At 44.7% G+C, this 14,599-nt stretch overlaps 2 protein-coding genes across 3 annotated transcripts in view; one reads left to right on the top strand and one right to left on the bottom strand.

Annotated features, from left to right (window-relative positions):
* Window positions 1-209: 209 nt before the first annotated feature.
* TCTA (T cell leukemia translocation altered) lies at window positions 210-3,687 on the bottom strand. Of its 2 annotated transcripts, none has more exons than XM_034658323.1 (3): window positions 3,065-3,687; window positions 2,687-2,789; window positions 210-1,589 (listed from the first exon to the last, which is right to left on the bottom strand). In XM_034658323.1, exons 1-3 carry the CDS (start codon window positions 3,285-3,287, stop codon window positions 1,547-1,549), a joined length of 369 nt encoding a protein of 122 aa, XP_034514214.1. In that variant the 5' UTR covers window positions 3,288-3,687; the 3' UTR covers window positions 210-1,546. The 2 variants fall into 2 exon arrangements, with proteins under 2 accessions (XP_034514214.1, XP_002920590.1); XM_002920544.4 differs by having other exon boundaries at window positions 2,687-2,741; window positions 3,065-3,666.
* A 234-nt stretch (window positions 3,688-3,921) lies between these two features.
* RHOA (ras homolog family member A) overlaps window positions 3,922-14,599 on the top strand; it is a 56,040-nt gene continuing 45,362 nt past the window's right edge. The window contains exons 1-2 of the mRNA XM_002920545.4: window positions 3,922-4,077; window positions 7,963-8,040. The gene's annotated coding sequence lies outside the window, so the exon portion shown is untranslated. The remainder of the gene's footprint in view (window positions 4,078-7,962; window positions 8,041-14,599) is intronic.

Raw genomic sequence — 14,599 nt, 5'->3', positions numbered from 1 at the left:
CTGAGAGGGGTAGGTCTGTAAAAACTAATGAGGATAAAGCCCCTTCCTATTGGGCACTCATTACTGCTCCTCCAGGGGGCTGGCATCACCTCTCCACCTCAGCAAGTCGTTGCATTCTGGGCGCTGAGGGGCAGTAGCCCCCCATGTTCCCTCTCCAGTTTCCCCTGTGCATGCACACCCTTGTCCTGTCTGAATAATCACACAGCTGATGCACTTACACATTTAATAAGCCACATCCTCAGTTGAACCTGGGGTGAAATGTGAGACCCTGATTCTGTGTGGTGGTGTCGGTGGGGCTGGGGCTGCAAAACCGTCATCCTACCAGCCAGAAGGTAGCTCCGGAGTGAGTACACGTACATCAGTGCAGTGTGGTCCTACTCCCAGTGCACCTCTGCTGCCAAGGTGGCCTAGCCAAAGGCTGCTGGTTGGAAATGTGACCTCTAATAGAGGAAGCAGGCGGCGGGACACTGAGGTAGCTGGTGGCCCAGCAGAAGCAGGTAGGAGTACGGCCTTCAGGAAAGGAGGCGGTTCTAGCAGTACGCTGCTTTCAGAAACGGCACATGCCACCCACACCTTTGGAAGCTCCCCTGGCCCACTGTGTAGGTGGCAGGCCTGTGGCTCTTCCCGGTTGAGGATTCTTGGGGGCTGAGATGGTGCTAGTGGGGAGCCTGTGACCTCTTAGGATGAAGCTCCTGTGGTTCCGGGTCAAGATGGGAAGTGATGAAGCTGCAGGGCATGGAGGGGCAGCGCCACTCCACATTAACTATTAGTGTCTCCCTGGGAAGGGGCAGGGTACAACCCCATGGGCACTTAAAACGGTGGGGGTGGAAGGTCACCCCCCGGGGCTCAGTCTCTTTCAGGTACCCAGCTTCCCAACAAGAACGACTGAGAGGAGTATGAATGAGGTGGCTCATTCCATAGCCTGGCTCACACCTGGAAAGCTCTGGATGGGCCAGGGAGGTGGGTGTTTGGTGCCTCCAAGTTCAGATGGTCCAGCTCCCCCTGCCTTACACTTGAATGGCCAGCTAAGTAACTACAGAGTGAAAGGCCATGTCCAATCCAGAATTCCCTGGCTCCCTGCCCACAAAGCAAAAACAAATTCAAGAGACCTAGAGCTTAGGGGCAAACAGACTTCCCTTACAAATCCCAGAACTGGTCAACCTCAAGTTTCCTCTCAGGATAAGTTTCTATGGGGTCACATCCCAGGGGGACGGGAAGAGGGACAGGAAAAAGCCAGAGCAGAAAATGGACTGTTGGCCTCCCCAACCCAGAGGCTTCTCCTGAGCTGACGCCTGAGGAGGGAGGAGCATGCCTTCTCCTTAAGGCACCCAGAACAAGGTAGAGGCAAATTTTACTGGCCCAATGCTTGGGGCTGCTGGAGGCAAGGCCAAGAGCAGTGGAGGCCCAGGCCTGCAAGCACTGGGGTACTCCCTGCCCCCAACCCTGACCTCCCTGCCATTGTCTCTGGGGTCTGGGCAGCAGCAGAACCCAGTGTGAGAACCAGCAGACCCGGTGATGTCCCTGGAGATCCCTCTGCTGCCTTCCCTTATTCTCTGTGGGTTTTGAGAGGTTCGTTTGCTGTTGTTTCCCTAAAAATGGAGAGAAGAGAGGGGTTATTCCACAGGCAGCCCAACAGTCTCTGATTGGCTCTCTCTAGCCCTTTAGGGGCTGAGGTGGGCTCAGTAAGGCCACACTACAACCCAGACCTCTCTACTGAGTTCCCACAGCCCACACTGGGTCCCCCACCTTTGTCCTGCTGACAAATTCTTCCTCTGGTTCCTCGCCTTATCATGGTGTTCCTGTCTTTCCCCAGTTGCCCAGGATCTGGGCAGTGGCAGGCCTCCTCACTGGCCTCTTGCCTTCTCTATTGGACCCTTTATCTTCTTGCCATGAAGCAGGTAGTTACAAAGACAAATTAGATCAGGCCATAGCCTGGCTGAGTCCTTCAATAGCTTCCTGAGATTTAGGATAGGGTTTCATGGTCCCTACATGCCTTCATGTTTGAGCTGCAGTGTCACAGCCTTGTCTAGTCTTCCAACATGACACCCTTGTTCTTGCCCTGGCTCTTGTGCTATCCATTCTCAGCCTGGTACACTTGACCACTCCCTAGCCTTTGCCCTCAGCTTAGCTGTTTGGGGAGAAAACTCTGCCCTCACCTCCTGCTCTGCTGCCCTTCCCTTTTATTTTTTTATTTTTTTGCTGCCCTCCCTTTTAAATCTCTGGCTCCCCCTGTAAACAGGGACTCAGTTCTTGTTCTCTGGACCAAGTGTGGCCCCTGTCATATGGTAGGAGCTCAGAGATTAGTTGAGTGAATGCTCTGATTAGTGATTTGATGTTTCACAGATGAGAAGGCTGACCCAGATGAGGCCAGTCAGTGCAATAAGGACAGAGGCTCCTGCCTTCTTAATTGAGGGGCTTGCACTAGAGTGGAATCCAACAGACTTGCCACTTCAACTCTAAAATCACTACCAGCCTCACAGGTTGCTTAACAGCCTATTGATGGGCTGTTCAGAAATTGGTGTCACTTGAAGCCTGAGTTCTACTTGCAGGCCTTGGAGCTTGCTACAAAGGCCACTAAACTGGTGGACTCCTGCCCTGAGAACTTCTTGCCCCTTTCCCTGTTCCCAGCACAGGCGTGTCCTCTGCCTGCCAAGCATGGGGTTGCCATGGACACAGATTTACTCACCACGAAGTGAAATGCGTGGAGCCATCAGGTGTGGATCCGTTCTGACCGCCCAGACCTGGGGGCAGGAACACATCCAGAGCTGCAGCAGGCTGGGGGTGGGGATCTGAGCAGGTATCAGCCCAGATCAGGTTAGAGGCCAGTGGTGTTGTCTGGTGGAGTCTCGTGGGGGCCCTAAAGGGACTAGTAGTAGTGTCTGATGGAGGTTCAAGGGAACAGTTAAAATGTAATGGGTGGACCGGGGTTTCTGGCATGAAATGGTATCTTGGCATGGGTCAGGGTACAGCGTTAAATAGTGATAAGGTTCTTAGGGGATCAGTGGTAGTCTACGGGGTTCTGGGGAGCCCAATGGTACAGTCCGGTGGGGGTGGGGAGCCTCACCTGGGCGGTGATACAGCCCTGTCACCGTGCTCCCGTAGAACCCCCACGCCAGCTGGATGCCCAGGAGACTTAACACCAACCACAGTAGCAGCAGCTTGAAGAGAGTCACGCGCATGTCCTGCACCTCCCACTCCCGCAGGAACTCGCTGCCCAGGGTGCCCAGCGCGCCCAGCACCGTAGTCGGCAGAGCCTGTAAGGACTGCCCAGACCAAGGCTCCGCCATGACTGGTCCATGCCCCACCCCGGGGACTGTCACTGTAGTCCCCACTGCGCAGGCGTCTGGTCTTCCGGGGCCAGGCCCGTTAGTGCGCACGCGTAAACCAGGCAAGGCGGGCCTACTTCGCTTGCGCGAAGAGTTGGCAGTTTGGGGCGGAGTACTAGAACCGCGCACGCGCACTAGCCCCACCCTGCTTGCTTAAAGGATGAGTGAGTCGAGGAGCATAAAATAGCAACCGGGTCTTTTATAGCCCCGGAGTTCCCGTGATGCCCCACGCGGCTGCAGTGATTGGTTAAGCGCCTTGCTGTTAGGGCGTGGACGCGCTCCTAAGCAATCGTGGCTGAGCTGTGAGTGCGCGCGCGCGCGCGAGGCCGCGGCTGGGGCTGGCTCGAGCCCGCTGGCACACGGGGGCGCGCACGTCGCTCCCCGCCCTCCCGCCGCCGACCGCCCTCGCTCGCGCTCCCCGCCCCCAGAGCGGCGGCCCCGCCCGCGCAGTCCCCGGAAGCGCGCCCCGCGGCCTCCCGCGCCCCTTCCCCCGCCCGGCCAGGCCTGGTGGAGCCCAAGCCGCCCGCCCGCGGTCCCCGGCTCTTCCTCTCTCACGGCAGTGCCAGGCAGGGCGGGGGCTTCGAGTCGGGTCCGGGCACCGCGCCGTGCAGCCGGCCCCGGCGAAGCGCGCGTGGCTGTTGGGGAGTTGAAATGGGAAAGAAAAACTCTTTACAACTCCATCTTGGCTTTTACATTGAATATGAAACATGAATCACCGTTTTATACAGGGTGAAGTCCAGTTATGTTTTGGGTAGGTTTTCTTTTTAAATGCAGTATTCTCGGAGATTGTGTAAGTAAAGTACTGTTGAAATCTTATGGGTTAGGATTCTTGGGTATTGAAAAGGGAATTTTCCAGTTGAAAACATTTTTTTCATGATTTAAACTGTGTTGCATCGAAATAGAGTATTAATTTGCAATTTTGCTTAGTTTAAGTTACTGCCTTGATAGGAATCATCTAAACAGCTGTCCTTCGTTACCGATTGAACCCAGTTACAACCTGTTTTTATTAAATAGCACTGTTTGCACTCCGATTTGGTCAAAAGAATGTTTAGTAGTTTATGGTGGAAAATTGGCATCCTTTTTGCCTCAGTTGGTTTCACTTGTGTTTTTTAATGGTCCTGATTTAAAATTTTTATCAGTATTGGTGACTTGTTTCCTTCTTTTTGTGTTTTTAAGTTTGTGTTTGAAGTAAATGTTTCTTGCAGGTGTGTGGTCAGATTATAGTCCTCCCTGCCAGATTTGAAGGGAAAAAATACTTTAAAAAAATTCTTAAAAATGTTATATGTGGTGAGAATTTTTCAGTCACTCAGTGTCAGATACCCAAATGTGTAACATGTATATACCATTGCATGATTGTCACTTTAGGTATGGCTAAGTTGGTAGAGATACTGGTACGAGCATTGGGCACAAGTGACATTGCTTGGCCTGAAAATACAAGACTAATTCTTAATTGTGAAGGATAACTTATTTAAAGATCTCTTGATAAATTGTCCGGAGAGTAGTTCCATCTACTTTTGTAGAGCAGTGGTGGCTCTTGGGGAACCCAACAAAATAGAAGAAAACTTGCTTTGTAAGTCAGAGTCTACTCCTAGAGTTAAGGCTTCTGTTCTCATAAAAATCTGTACTGGATGGAAGAAGAGAATAGGAATCCACCAGCTTTTTCATTGATCCAGGATTTTAGACCCAAAAGGAATCTTCAGGACTTAATATGGTCCAACCCCATTTGCAGATGAGGAAACTGAGTCCCAGATACTTATGTAAATTTCCTAAGGTTATTTGTCCAGTCAGGTGCAGGTCAGAACCATTTTCTCTTACTGTATTCTCCTTGTGCTCTCAAACAGCTTGCTTAGAGTTAGGTAAAATTCAGAACGTAACTTATTTCCAGTGGTTTTTTTTCCTTTTATGTGTTACTGATTTTATATATGTTGTGAGAATCTGAAAAATTCATTTTCTAAACAAATTTCAGTTCTTTGGCTTCACAACATTAGCCTCCCTGAAACTGGATGGTCCTGCAGAAGTTGATTGAAATATGTAAATAAATATACAGGGTCCTTGGCCTAGTTTTAGCTTTAGGTGTTTGGGTTCTTTTTTTTTTTTTCTTTCCTATTGTAAGATTTATTTATCCATTAGAGAGAGAGAGAGAGAGCACGCGCACACGCGTGTGTGAGTGTGGGGAGGGGTTGAGTGAGAGGGAGAGAGAAACTGTAGCAGACTCCTCCCTGAGCTCAGGCCAACTCCGGGCCCAGTCCCACGACCCCGAGATCATGATCTGAGCCGAAACAGAGAGTCAGATGCTTAACTGACTGCACCAGCCGGGGCCCCGGGGTGTTTGGGTCTTCTTGGGGGAAGAACTTCTTCCAGAGGGAGGCCCAGACTCCTCTGTTCCAAATCCAACTTAATTAGGTCAGGCCAAGATGTTACCATGTGACTGAGGGCTCTTTTGCCTATTGATTTGAGGTGAAATGGAGAGAAACTGCACATATCAAGTAAATAGTTCCCTGTGTATATGTGTGTGGTGGTAGTAGAGTGTTCTCGTAGTCCTGATTCTTACTAGGAGAGTGAAAACAGGTAGATCTTGAGGTGTTTCCTGTCCGTGGAGTAGAGTTCAAGCAGTGACAGGAGGAGGAGTTGCTACTTTGGGACTTAGTTGTCCTAGAGCTGAGAGATTTATGTTAACTCTGTCAGAAGAAAGACTGATACTTCAACTTGGAAAAGAACTAATTTGGGCTTGCTGAGCTTCTATAGACAGCACTTTGGTTTAATTGCACTAGTGATAATAATAAATGGTACATAATCACTGAATTTTAATCACATACATTTGTACTTGTAAAAGGTACCTGAAAGTTATTTTACCTTCCCGTACCTCTTAAGTTTATCCCTTTATCCCTGGCCAGTGGAACCTAGTTTGGCTGCACCTACACTTTAATGTAACTAAATTTTAAACATGTGTTAACGTGCTCTTTGGGGATATGCTCACTGTTAAGTACTTAGGAGATTAATAAATTAAAATTTCCAAGACAGTTTAAAGTTAGTAATTACTGTAAAATTCCTATTTCAAGTGTTTCTATTTCAAATGATTCATTTTTAATCTGTGGTGCTGTAGTATTAAGTGAAGGCCTTGTATACTCATAATTATGGTAGTCATGTGACAGAAAATCAGATAGGCATTGAAGCTGCTCATTCTGGGTGTTGGTCTGAATTTATTGGTGCTTCCTCCAGATGATCCTGGTTAACATTTTGTAGTTAATAATGATCAAAATATGAGATGCACTCTGTTACATTGCAGCCAGTTTGCAGTTTGTCCCAAATTGAGCTTTTTTTTTTTTTTTAAATGAAGAGCGTGGATAAAGTAAATATGTTTAAGCATGTTTATACTAGTATCTTACTATTCAGGTGAAGGGAAAGAGGAGAACATAAGCAACCGAACTGTTTGGAGTGGAGTAAAGGGAGAAGTGGAAGGTAAAATAAGAGAGGTGGGTAGGGACCAGATCATGTAGGGCCTTTAGGAAATGGGAAGTTCTTTGGGTTTGTTCTGAAATGAGAAATCATTAGATTTTTTTTTTAAAGATTTTATTTATTTATTTGCGAGAGAGCACACAAGCATGGGGAGCGGCAGAGAGAGGGCGGCAGAGAGAGGGCGCAGCAGGCTCCTCGCTGAGCAGAGAGCCCAACGTGATGCGGGGCTTGATCCCAGTACTTGAACCCAGGATCCTGGGATCATGACCTGAGCTGAAGGCAGATGTTTAATCGACTGAGCCACCCAGATACCCCTCATTAGATGTTTGTTAGCAGGAGAATTATATGATCTGATATTAAATAACTAGAATCACTCCCCAAGAGTAGGAGTAGATCTGAATCCATTCTAACTTCAAATAGTAAACTAACATTTATTTATTTATTTAATTTGTCAGAGAAAGAGCACAAGCAGGGGGAGGGGCAGGCAGAGGGAGAAGCAGACTCCTTGTTGAGCAAGGGGCCTGATGTAGGACTTGATCCCAGGATGCTGTGATCATGACCTGAGCCCAAGGCAGATGCTTAACTGACTGTGTCCCAAGTAGTAAACTAATATTGTTCATTTCTGACAAAAATATCAGGAAGATTTCCTAATATTTTCCTTGACCTAAGGACTTCACCCTGATTTTTTGAAGCCATTGATTTTCTGACAGTTGCCTTTCAGCCTGTAATTTCTCTGTAATGCCATATTAAGAAGAATGTGTAATTAGATAAAGCAAGTTATTCAAATGTTCATGGTAGTCTAGGTGGTAGGATTAGAGGTGTTCATGGTAAGATTCTTTTAACTTTGCTATGTGTTTGAAAATCTTTATAATGTTGGAAAATTAATTTGCAAAGGATTCATTTGCTTTTGATTTTTGCTTTTATAAGGGCAGTATTATAATATTCACAAGATAATGTTGATTGTGAGCATTTTATTAACTGAAGGAGGTTAAGACTTGTATAAATGTGATTAATTTGGTGGTATATCAATCAAAGATTAAATTCTACACTTTTTCCCTCTCCTGGATTCTAAATTACTTAATGGAACTTTGGGCAAGCCTGTTTACATCCTGTGTTTTGTTTTTTTTTTTCCCTTGTAAAATGAATGGACATAATTCCTGATATTTTTATATTTTTATAGTGCCTTTCATCTGAGAAGTTCAAGGCGCTTGTAGAACTTCTGCCACACAGGCCGTGGGTCTTGCAGCACATTTGTAAGGTATGTAAGTAGAAACCTCTGGTCTTATTTTCTTATGTCTCCATAAGGTACTCTTCTAATTTCCTTTTTTTCTAAGTGATCTTCTTTCTTTCTTTCTCTTTCTTTTTTTCTTTCTTAAGAGATGAGGGGGGAGGAGCAGAGGGAGAGAGAACACCCCAAGCAGGCTCCATGCCCAACACAGAGCCTGACACGGGTTTTGATCCCACAAACCCGAGATGATGACCTGAGACAATGACCTGAGCTGAAACCAGGAGTCAGACGCTCAACCAATTGAGCCACCCAGGCACCCTAAGATATTTCCTTTTTTCTTATTTTATTGAAAGATTTTATTTATTTGTCAGGGGAAGAGAGAGAGCACAAGCATGAGGAGAAATAGGCTTCCTGCTGAGCAAGGAGCCCAATGCAGGACTTGATCCCAGGACTGGAGTCATGACCTGAGCTAAGGGAGATGCTTAACCAACTAAGCCACCCAGGCCTCCCAAGATACTTCTTTTTTAGATGAGGATATATTTCCTAAGGAGATGGACTCCCTGTGTTACACACATATTCTTTTACTTCTGGGCCATTCCCATCTTACTCCTTCTGTTTTCCATCTTTAAGCTTTCATTTTTTCAGTAGTTTGGTTGTAATACAGTTTATCCAGAGCTTGTGCTTTGGGTATATCAAATTATCAATAGCAAATGAGCCAGTTAGAGAATGAAGATCAGAGGACAGTCTTTCCTCTTACCAGAGGGGGTCAGAGACATATTGGCTTAGGTGGGAGCAATGTTAACAGCTGGTGTAATAGCCTGTCCAGGAGTTGTTTAAATATTTAAACTAATTACAAATAAAGGAAATGGAAGTATCTTAATTGATACCATGACAAATATCTTGGTCTAGTACTTTTTTTTTTTTTTAAAGATTTTATTTATTTATTTGACAGAGATAGAGACAGCCAGTGAGAGAGGGAACACAAGCAGGGGGAGTGGGAGAGGAAGAAGCAGGCTCACAGCAGAGGAGCCTGATGTGGGACTCGATCCCATAACACCGGGATCATGCCCTGAGCTGAAGGCAGACGCTCAATGACTGCGCCACCCAGGCGCCCCTGGTCTAGTACTTTTTAATCACCTTTCCTAGTTCTCTTTGGGTCTGAGGGAACTCTGTATATGGAGAAGTGAGCTGTGAAGAGGATGAATATTTTTTGGTGAGATGGGCTACCTGGCAGTGAAGGCATATAATGGTAGTGGTTTTGGTTGGCTTTGAACTCCTCCATGTCATGGTAGGAAGAATGGCCAAGCTAGGTTTGTCATTAATTCATTGAACAAGTAGTTACTGAATAGCTACTGTATGTCAGATGCTGTTCTGGGACAATGTGAAGAAAAAAAAGGTCCTTGCTTTCCAGGTGCCTGGCTGGCTCAGTTGGTAGAGTGTGCTACTCTTGATCTTGGGCTCTCTTGATCTTGGGGTCATGAAATCACACCCCACTTTGGGCATAGGGCTTACTTAAGAAAATAAACTGTAAGTCTCACGTTAAAAAAAAAGAAGAAAAGGTCCCTGCCCTCAAGAAGTTGTTTATTTGTTTTAGGATATCTTTATTCCTAAAAATATGAACAGTTGGTTTGGAACTAAAAAGTTTGATTTTGAATCTTACCTACTTTTCTCAATATCGTTGACAAGAAAGTAGAAAGCACATCAGGTGTTAATAATCACAAAAATATTAATAGTCCTGCTTGCAGAGTTACTGTTATAGTAGGGAAGTCTGATGATAGGTAAGGGATGGGCTTGCCTTTTTTTAGGGAATAGCAAAAAAAACTTGAATGGTTGGAGCCTAAAGAACAAGTGGGAAGAGAGGAAGAAATAAAGTCTTAACAGGTAGGCAGGGTCCAGATGTTGTAGGAACTGGAAATTTAGAGTTTATTCAGATTGTGTTGGAAAGCTATTAAAGGGTTTTTATAATGGGAGTAATGTGATCTGATTTATTTATATTTTTAGCTCATGTATGGAGAATAAACTGTAGGGTGGCAAAAATGGAAGCAGGGAGCTCTGTTGGAAGCTATTTATTTATTAGAGAGAGAGAGTGCATGCTCTCACACACAGTGGGATGGGAGAGGGAGAGAGAATCTCAAGCAGACTTTGTACTGAGCGTGGAGCCTGAAGCGGGGTCCGTCTCACGACCCTGAGATCATGATCTGAGCTGAAACCAAGAGTCAGATGCTTAACTGTGCTACCCAGGCACCCCTATTGGAGGCTCTTTAAATCTAGTGACAGATGATAGTAGCTTGGACAAGAACGGTAACATGGAAGTGAAGGGATTCACAGTATACTGTAAAGGAGTGCTCATAGGTTTTGCTCATAAATTGAAAGATGTGGCTTCCTGAATCTCTGATCCATGGGAAGATAGGAAGACAACTAGCCCAGCACCCCTTCTCTTTTAAGTACTTTGAGTAATGCATTAGAGTGGTTTGATTGATGGCCTCCCCTGTAAGAGGGGAGACTATGTTTCAAAGTTGTTTTCTCAATTGTGTATTTCTACATTATTGTATGTAAAAACAAAACAAAAGGAAGGAAGGTTATGCTTATCAGATTCTTCACCAAAAATGCTGATGGCCCTGTAATTACAAAGAAGTTCTGCCATAAAAGAGGTGTGTGTGTACGTATATACACACACAGACACATAGATATTTTAACCAGGTTATTTATTTATTTGTTTATTTAAGATTTTATTTATTTATTTGACAGAGACAGTGAGAAAGGGAGCACAAGCGTGGGGGGCAGGGAGGGAGAAGCAGGCCTCCGGCTGAGTAGGGCACCCAATGCGGGGCTCGATCCCAGGACCCTGGGATCATGACCTGAGCCAAAGGCAGACGCTTAACGACTGAGCCACCCAGGCACCCCAAACCAGATCATTTCTGTGAGCCTCGGGACCTGTTTATAAAATGAAGATTACATTCATTTTACAGGAATTTTATGGAATTTTTTTTAAGTAGGCTCTACACCCAGCGTGGAGCCCAATGCAGGGCTTAAACTCAAGACCCTAGGATCAAGATCTGAGCTGAGATCAAGAGTCAGATGCTTAACTGACAGACCCATCCAGGTGCCCCCATTTTATAGGAATTTTAGATGAAATAATAATGAAGAGCACAATGCTCAGTGCATACTAGTTTTCTCCCTTGGTGGAAATACTTGTTCTGACTCTAATAGATTCTTTAAGGATATTTTGCCTTCAGGTTATTAGTGGATTGTATTTATATAGTGACCATTTGCTTTCAGAGTGACAGGGATTTTATTGGTAGAAAGCAAAAAGTTATGTGAATTTCTTTACTGCCACCTGACTGAATCAGGAGAAGCACATGTTTGGTGTTTGCATTTTCTTGTCTTTTGGTTAACTGTAGGAGTTAGTATGTTGGCACTTACGTCCTAGGATTTTGCCATCATTTTTATAAATGTTGCTTGACATTATAAATAATAGTTTGATAACATGAGACTATAAATCACAAATTGTCTTGATTCATTCTTGGGTTGTAGTAAGGACTCTGCCTTTATTTAATTCTGGGGTCATTTAGTTCCACTCTTTAGTGGTAGAGATGGCACTCTCCAACAGGTGGACAGAAAAGTAGATGGTGGGGTGAAGATTTTTTTCTGCTGAGACTACCTTTTATAAGTAAAGGATTCTTGGACAATTTCTAACCCGTGCTAACTCATACACACTTGTGTGTTGAGCTGCGGCTTAAGAGGGTTCAATCATGAAGCCATTTATTTATCATGTACCTGCTATGTGCACACTTCATTTATCTTTTAGGCTTATTCTTTAGAAGTTATATTTTTCATTAATTAAGTTTTCCAATTTTAGTAATGCTGCATCCTGGCCATAGTCACTAAAACAATTTTTTTTCAAGTTTATTTAAGTAATCTCTACATCCATCATGGGGCTCATATTTATGACCCTGAGATCAAGAGTCACATGCTTTTCCAACTGAGCCAGCCAGGTGTACCTAGAATAAATTTCTAAAATGTATGGGAAAATGTTTTTTTGGTGTTTTGTTTTGTTTTTAAGATTTATTTGACAGCACAAGAGCACAAGCAGGGGTAGCAGGAGAAGGAGAAGCAGGCTCCCCACTGAGCAGGGAGCCTGATGTGGGGCTCAGTTGCAGGACCATGAGATCATGACTTGAGCGTGAAGCAGTCACTTAACCAATTGAGCCACCCAGGCACCCAGCTATTTTAAAACACGGAGATTTAATTCTGTTACTTTCAAAAATTGTTTGGACTTTAAGCATATGGTTGAGAATTCTACTTTTGTTTTTGTATATATTTTTACCTTTTTCTCATTGTGTCCAAGTCTCTCTGGTGCAGAGCAGTTGGTCACTTATGTCTCTCTCATGAATCCATAGAGCAAATGGTATGTCACTTTTCTGGTGTACTTTTATGTAACTGTGTTTTACAGTATTTGGGTTTTGAGAGCCTAAGAAAGTATATTTAAGGTGGATATTTAATACTGTAGCTATACAGTTTTTGCCAGGAGATAATTTTATGACACGATTTGGCAGTTTTGTTGGAAATACTGCATTTAATTTTTTGTGGAAAAGTTCTTTTCTGGATGAAGTCTTTAGCTTTTCTAGTTACTTGGAAGGAAGCTCCTGTTTATCTCTTGAAGGTCTTAAGTTCAGAAAAGGAAGGCAGTAGAATATGTTGGGTAAGAACATGGGTCTGGAGAGATGCTGTGACAGTTAAGTGCTAGTTCTTAACACTTTTTTTTTTTTTTTAAAGTAAACTCTGCCCCCAGCATGGGGCTCAAACTCAAAACCCTGAGATCAAGAGTCACATACTCTACCAGCTGAACCAGCCAGGTGCCACTAGTTCTTAGACTTACGACTCTGGACAGTAATGTGACCCCTTTGAAGCTCAGTTTCCTCTTCTGTAGAGGTGTGTGTCTATATATCTTAGTATGTATATAGGGTTAGTATCGGAATGCTATGAGAGTTCAGTGAGAGAGAAGCACTTAGTTCCAGTGCCAGATGTGCAGCCCTTTAACTCTCACTATTCAGGTCACGGTTTGTAGTACTTCCAATAATCACACTAACTGAACGTGGAAGAAATTGTTATTTTAAGTGTTTTTTTGTTTGTTTGTTTGGGTTTTTCGTGTTTTGTTTTTTTTAAAAAATATTCTGCACCCAGTGTGGGGCTTGAACTCACAACCATGAGATCAGGAGTTGCATGCTTTACTGACTGAGCCAGCAAGGCACCCCAATGTGGAGTGGGAGAGGAAGAAGCAGGGGGAGTGGGAGAGGAAGAAGCAGGCTCATAGCGGAGGAGCCTGGCGTGGGGCTCGATCCCATAACGCCGGGATCATGCCCTGAGCTGGAGGCAGACGCTTAACCGCTGTGCCACCCAGGCGCCCCAAAATTTTTAATTATTATTTTTTTAATTTTTATTTATTTGAGAGAGAGAGCAAGAGAAAGATCACACAAGCATGGAGAGAGGGAGAAGGCGGCTCCCTGCTAGGCTGGGAGCTGGACTTGGGGATCAGTCCCAGGACCCTGAGCTTGAAAGCAGATGCTTAACTGACTGAGCCACCCAGGCACCCCTTGATTTTTTCTTTTTTTAAGATTTTTAAATTTATTCGACATAGAGGGGAGTCAGTGAGAGTGAAGGAGAGCACAAGCAGGGGGAGTGGCAGGCAGAGGGAGAAGCAGACTCCCTGCCCATCAAGGAGCCTGATGGGGGACTTGATTCTAGGACCCTGGGATCATGACCTGAGCTGAAGGCAGATGCTTAACCGACTGAGCCACCCAGGTGCCCCTAAAAAAATTTTTTTTTATTATTTTAGAGCAGGGAAGTTGATGAAGCATGTGTATGAAACAGTGCAAAAGGGGTAGGCATGAAATGTAAGCCTTTCTCCATTTCAGGCTACCAAAGTCCTCCTTTAGAGAAAACCTTGTAACTGTTTCCTGTGTATCTTTCTAGAGATACTGTGTCTATATGTATGTTACATATTTTCCCTTTTTTTAGATACATACTGTTGCACATCACAGTGTTAAGGATGTTATTCTTTCTCCGTAACAGTAGGTCTGGGTGATTATACAGCAAGATATTTAATAGCATACACTGTGGAAAATAGTTTGGCAGTTCCTCATATAGTTTATATTATAGAGAGTTAATTTGGAACCCAGCAATTCCATTCCTAGATCTATATTCAGAAGAATTGATAACAGGTACTCAGACAAATGCTTGCATATAAATGTTCATAACATCACTATTCATATCGCCAAAAGGTGGAAACAATCCAAATGTCCACCAGTAGATGAGTGGATAAATAAATGTGGTTATGTACATACAATAGAATATTATTCAGCTGTTTAAAAAGATGAAATCCCTGCTACAAAATGGATGAACTTTAAAAGTGTTGTGCTAGGGGCTCCTGGGTGGCTCAGTCCGTTAAGTGTCTGCCTTAGGCTCAGGTCTGATCCCAGGGTCCTGGGATTGAGCCCTTCTTAGAGCTCCCTGCTCAGCGGGGAGCCTGCTTCTCCCTCTCCCCCTGCCTGCTGCTCTCCCTGCTTGTGTGCTCTCGCGCTGTGTCAAA

The sequence above is a fragment of the Ailuropoda melanoleuca genome, chromosome 4 (assembly GCF_002007445.2).
Source record: "Ailuropoda melanoleuca isolate Jingjing chromosome 4, ASM200744v2, whole genome shotgun sequence".
Lineage (NCBI taxonomy): Eukaryota > Metazoa > Chordata > Mammalia > Carnivora > Ursidae > Ailuropoda > Ailuropoda melanoleuca.
This window is presented reverse-complemented; position numbering and strand designations above follow the sequence as displayed.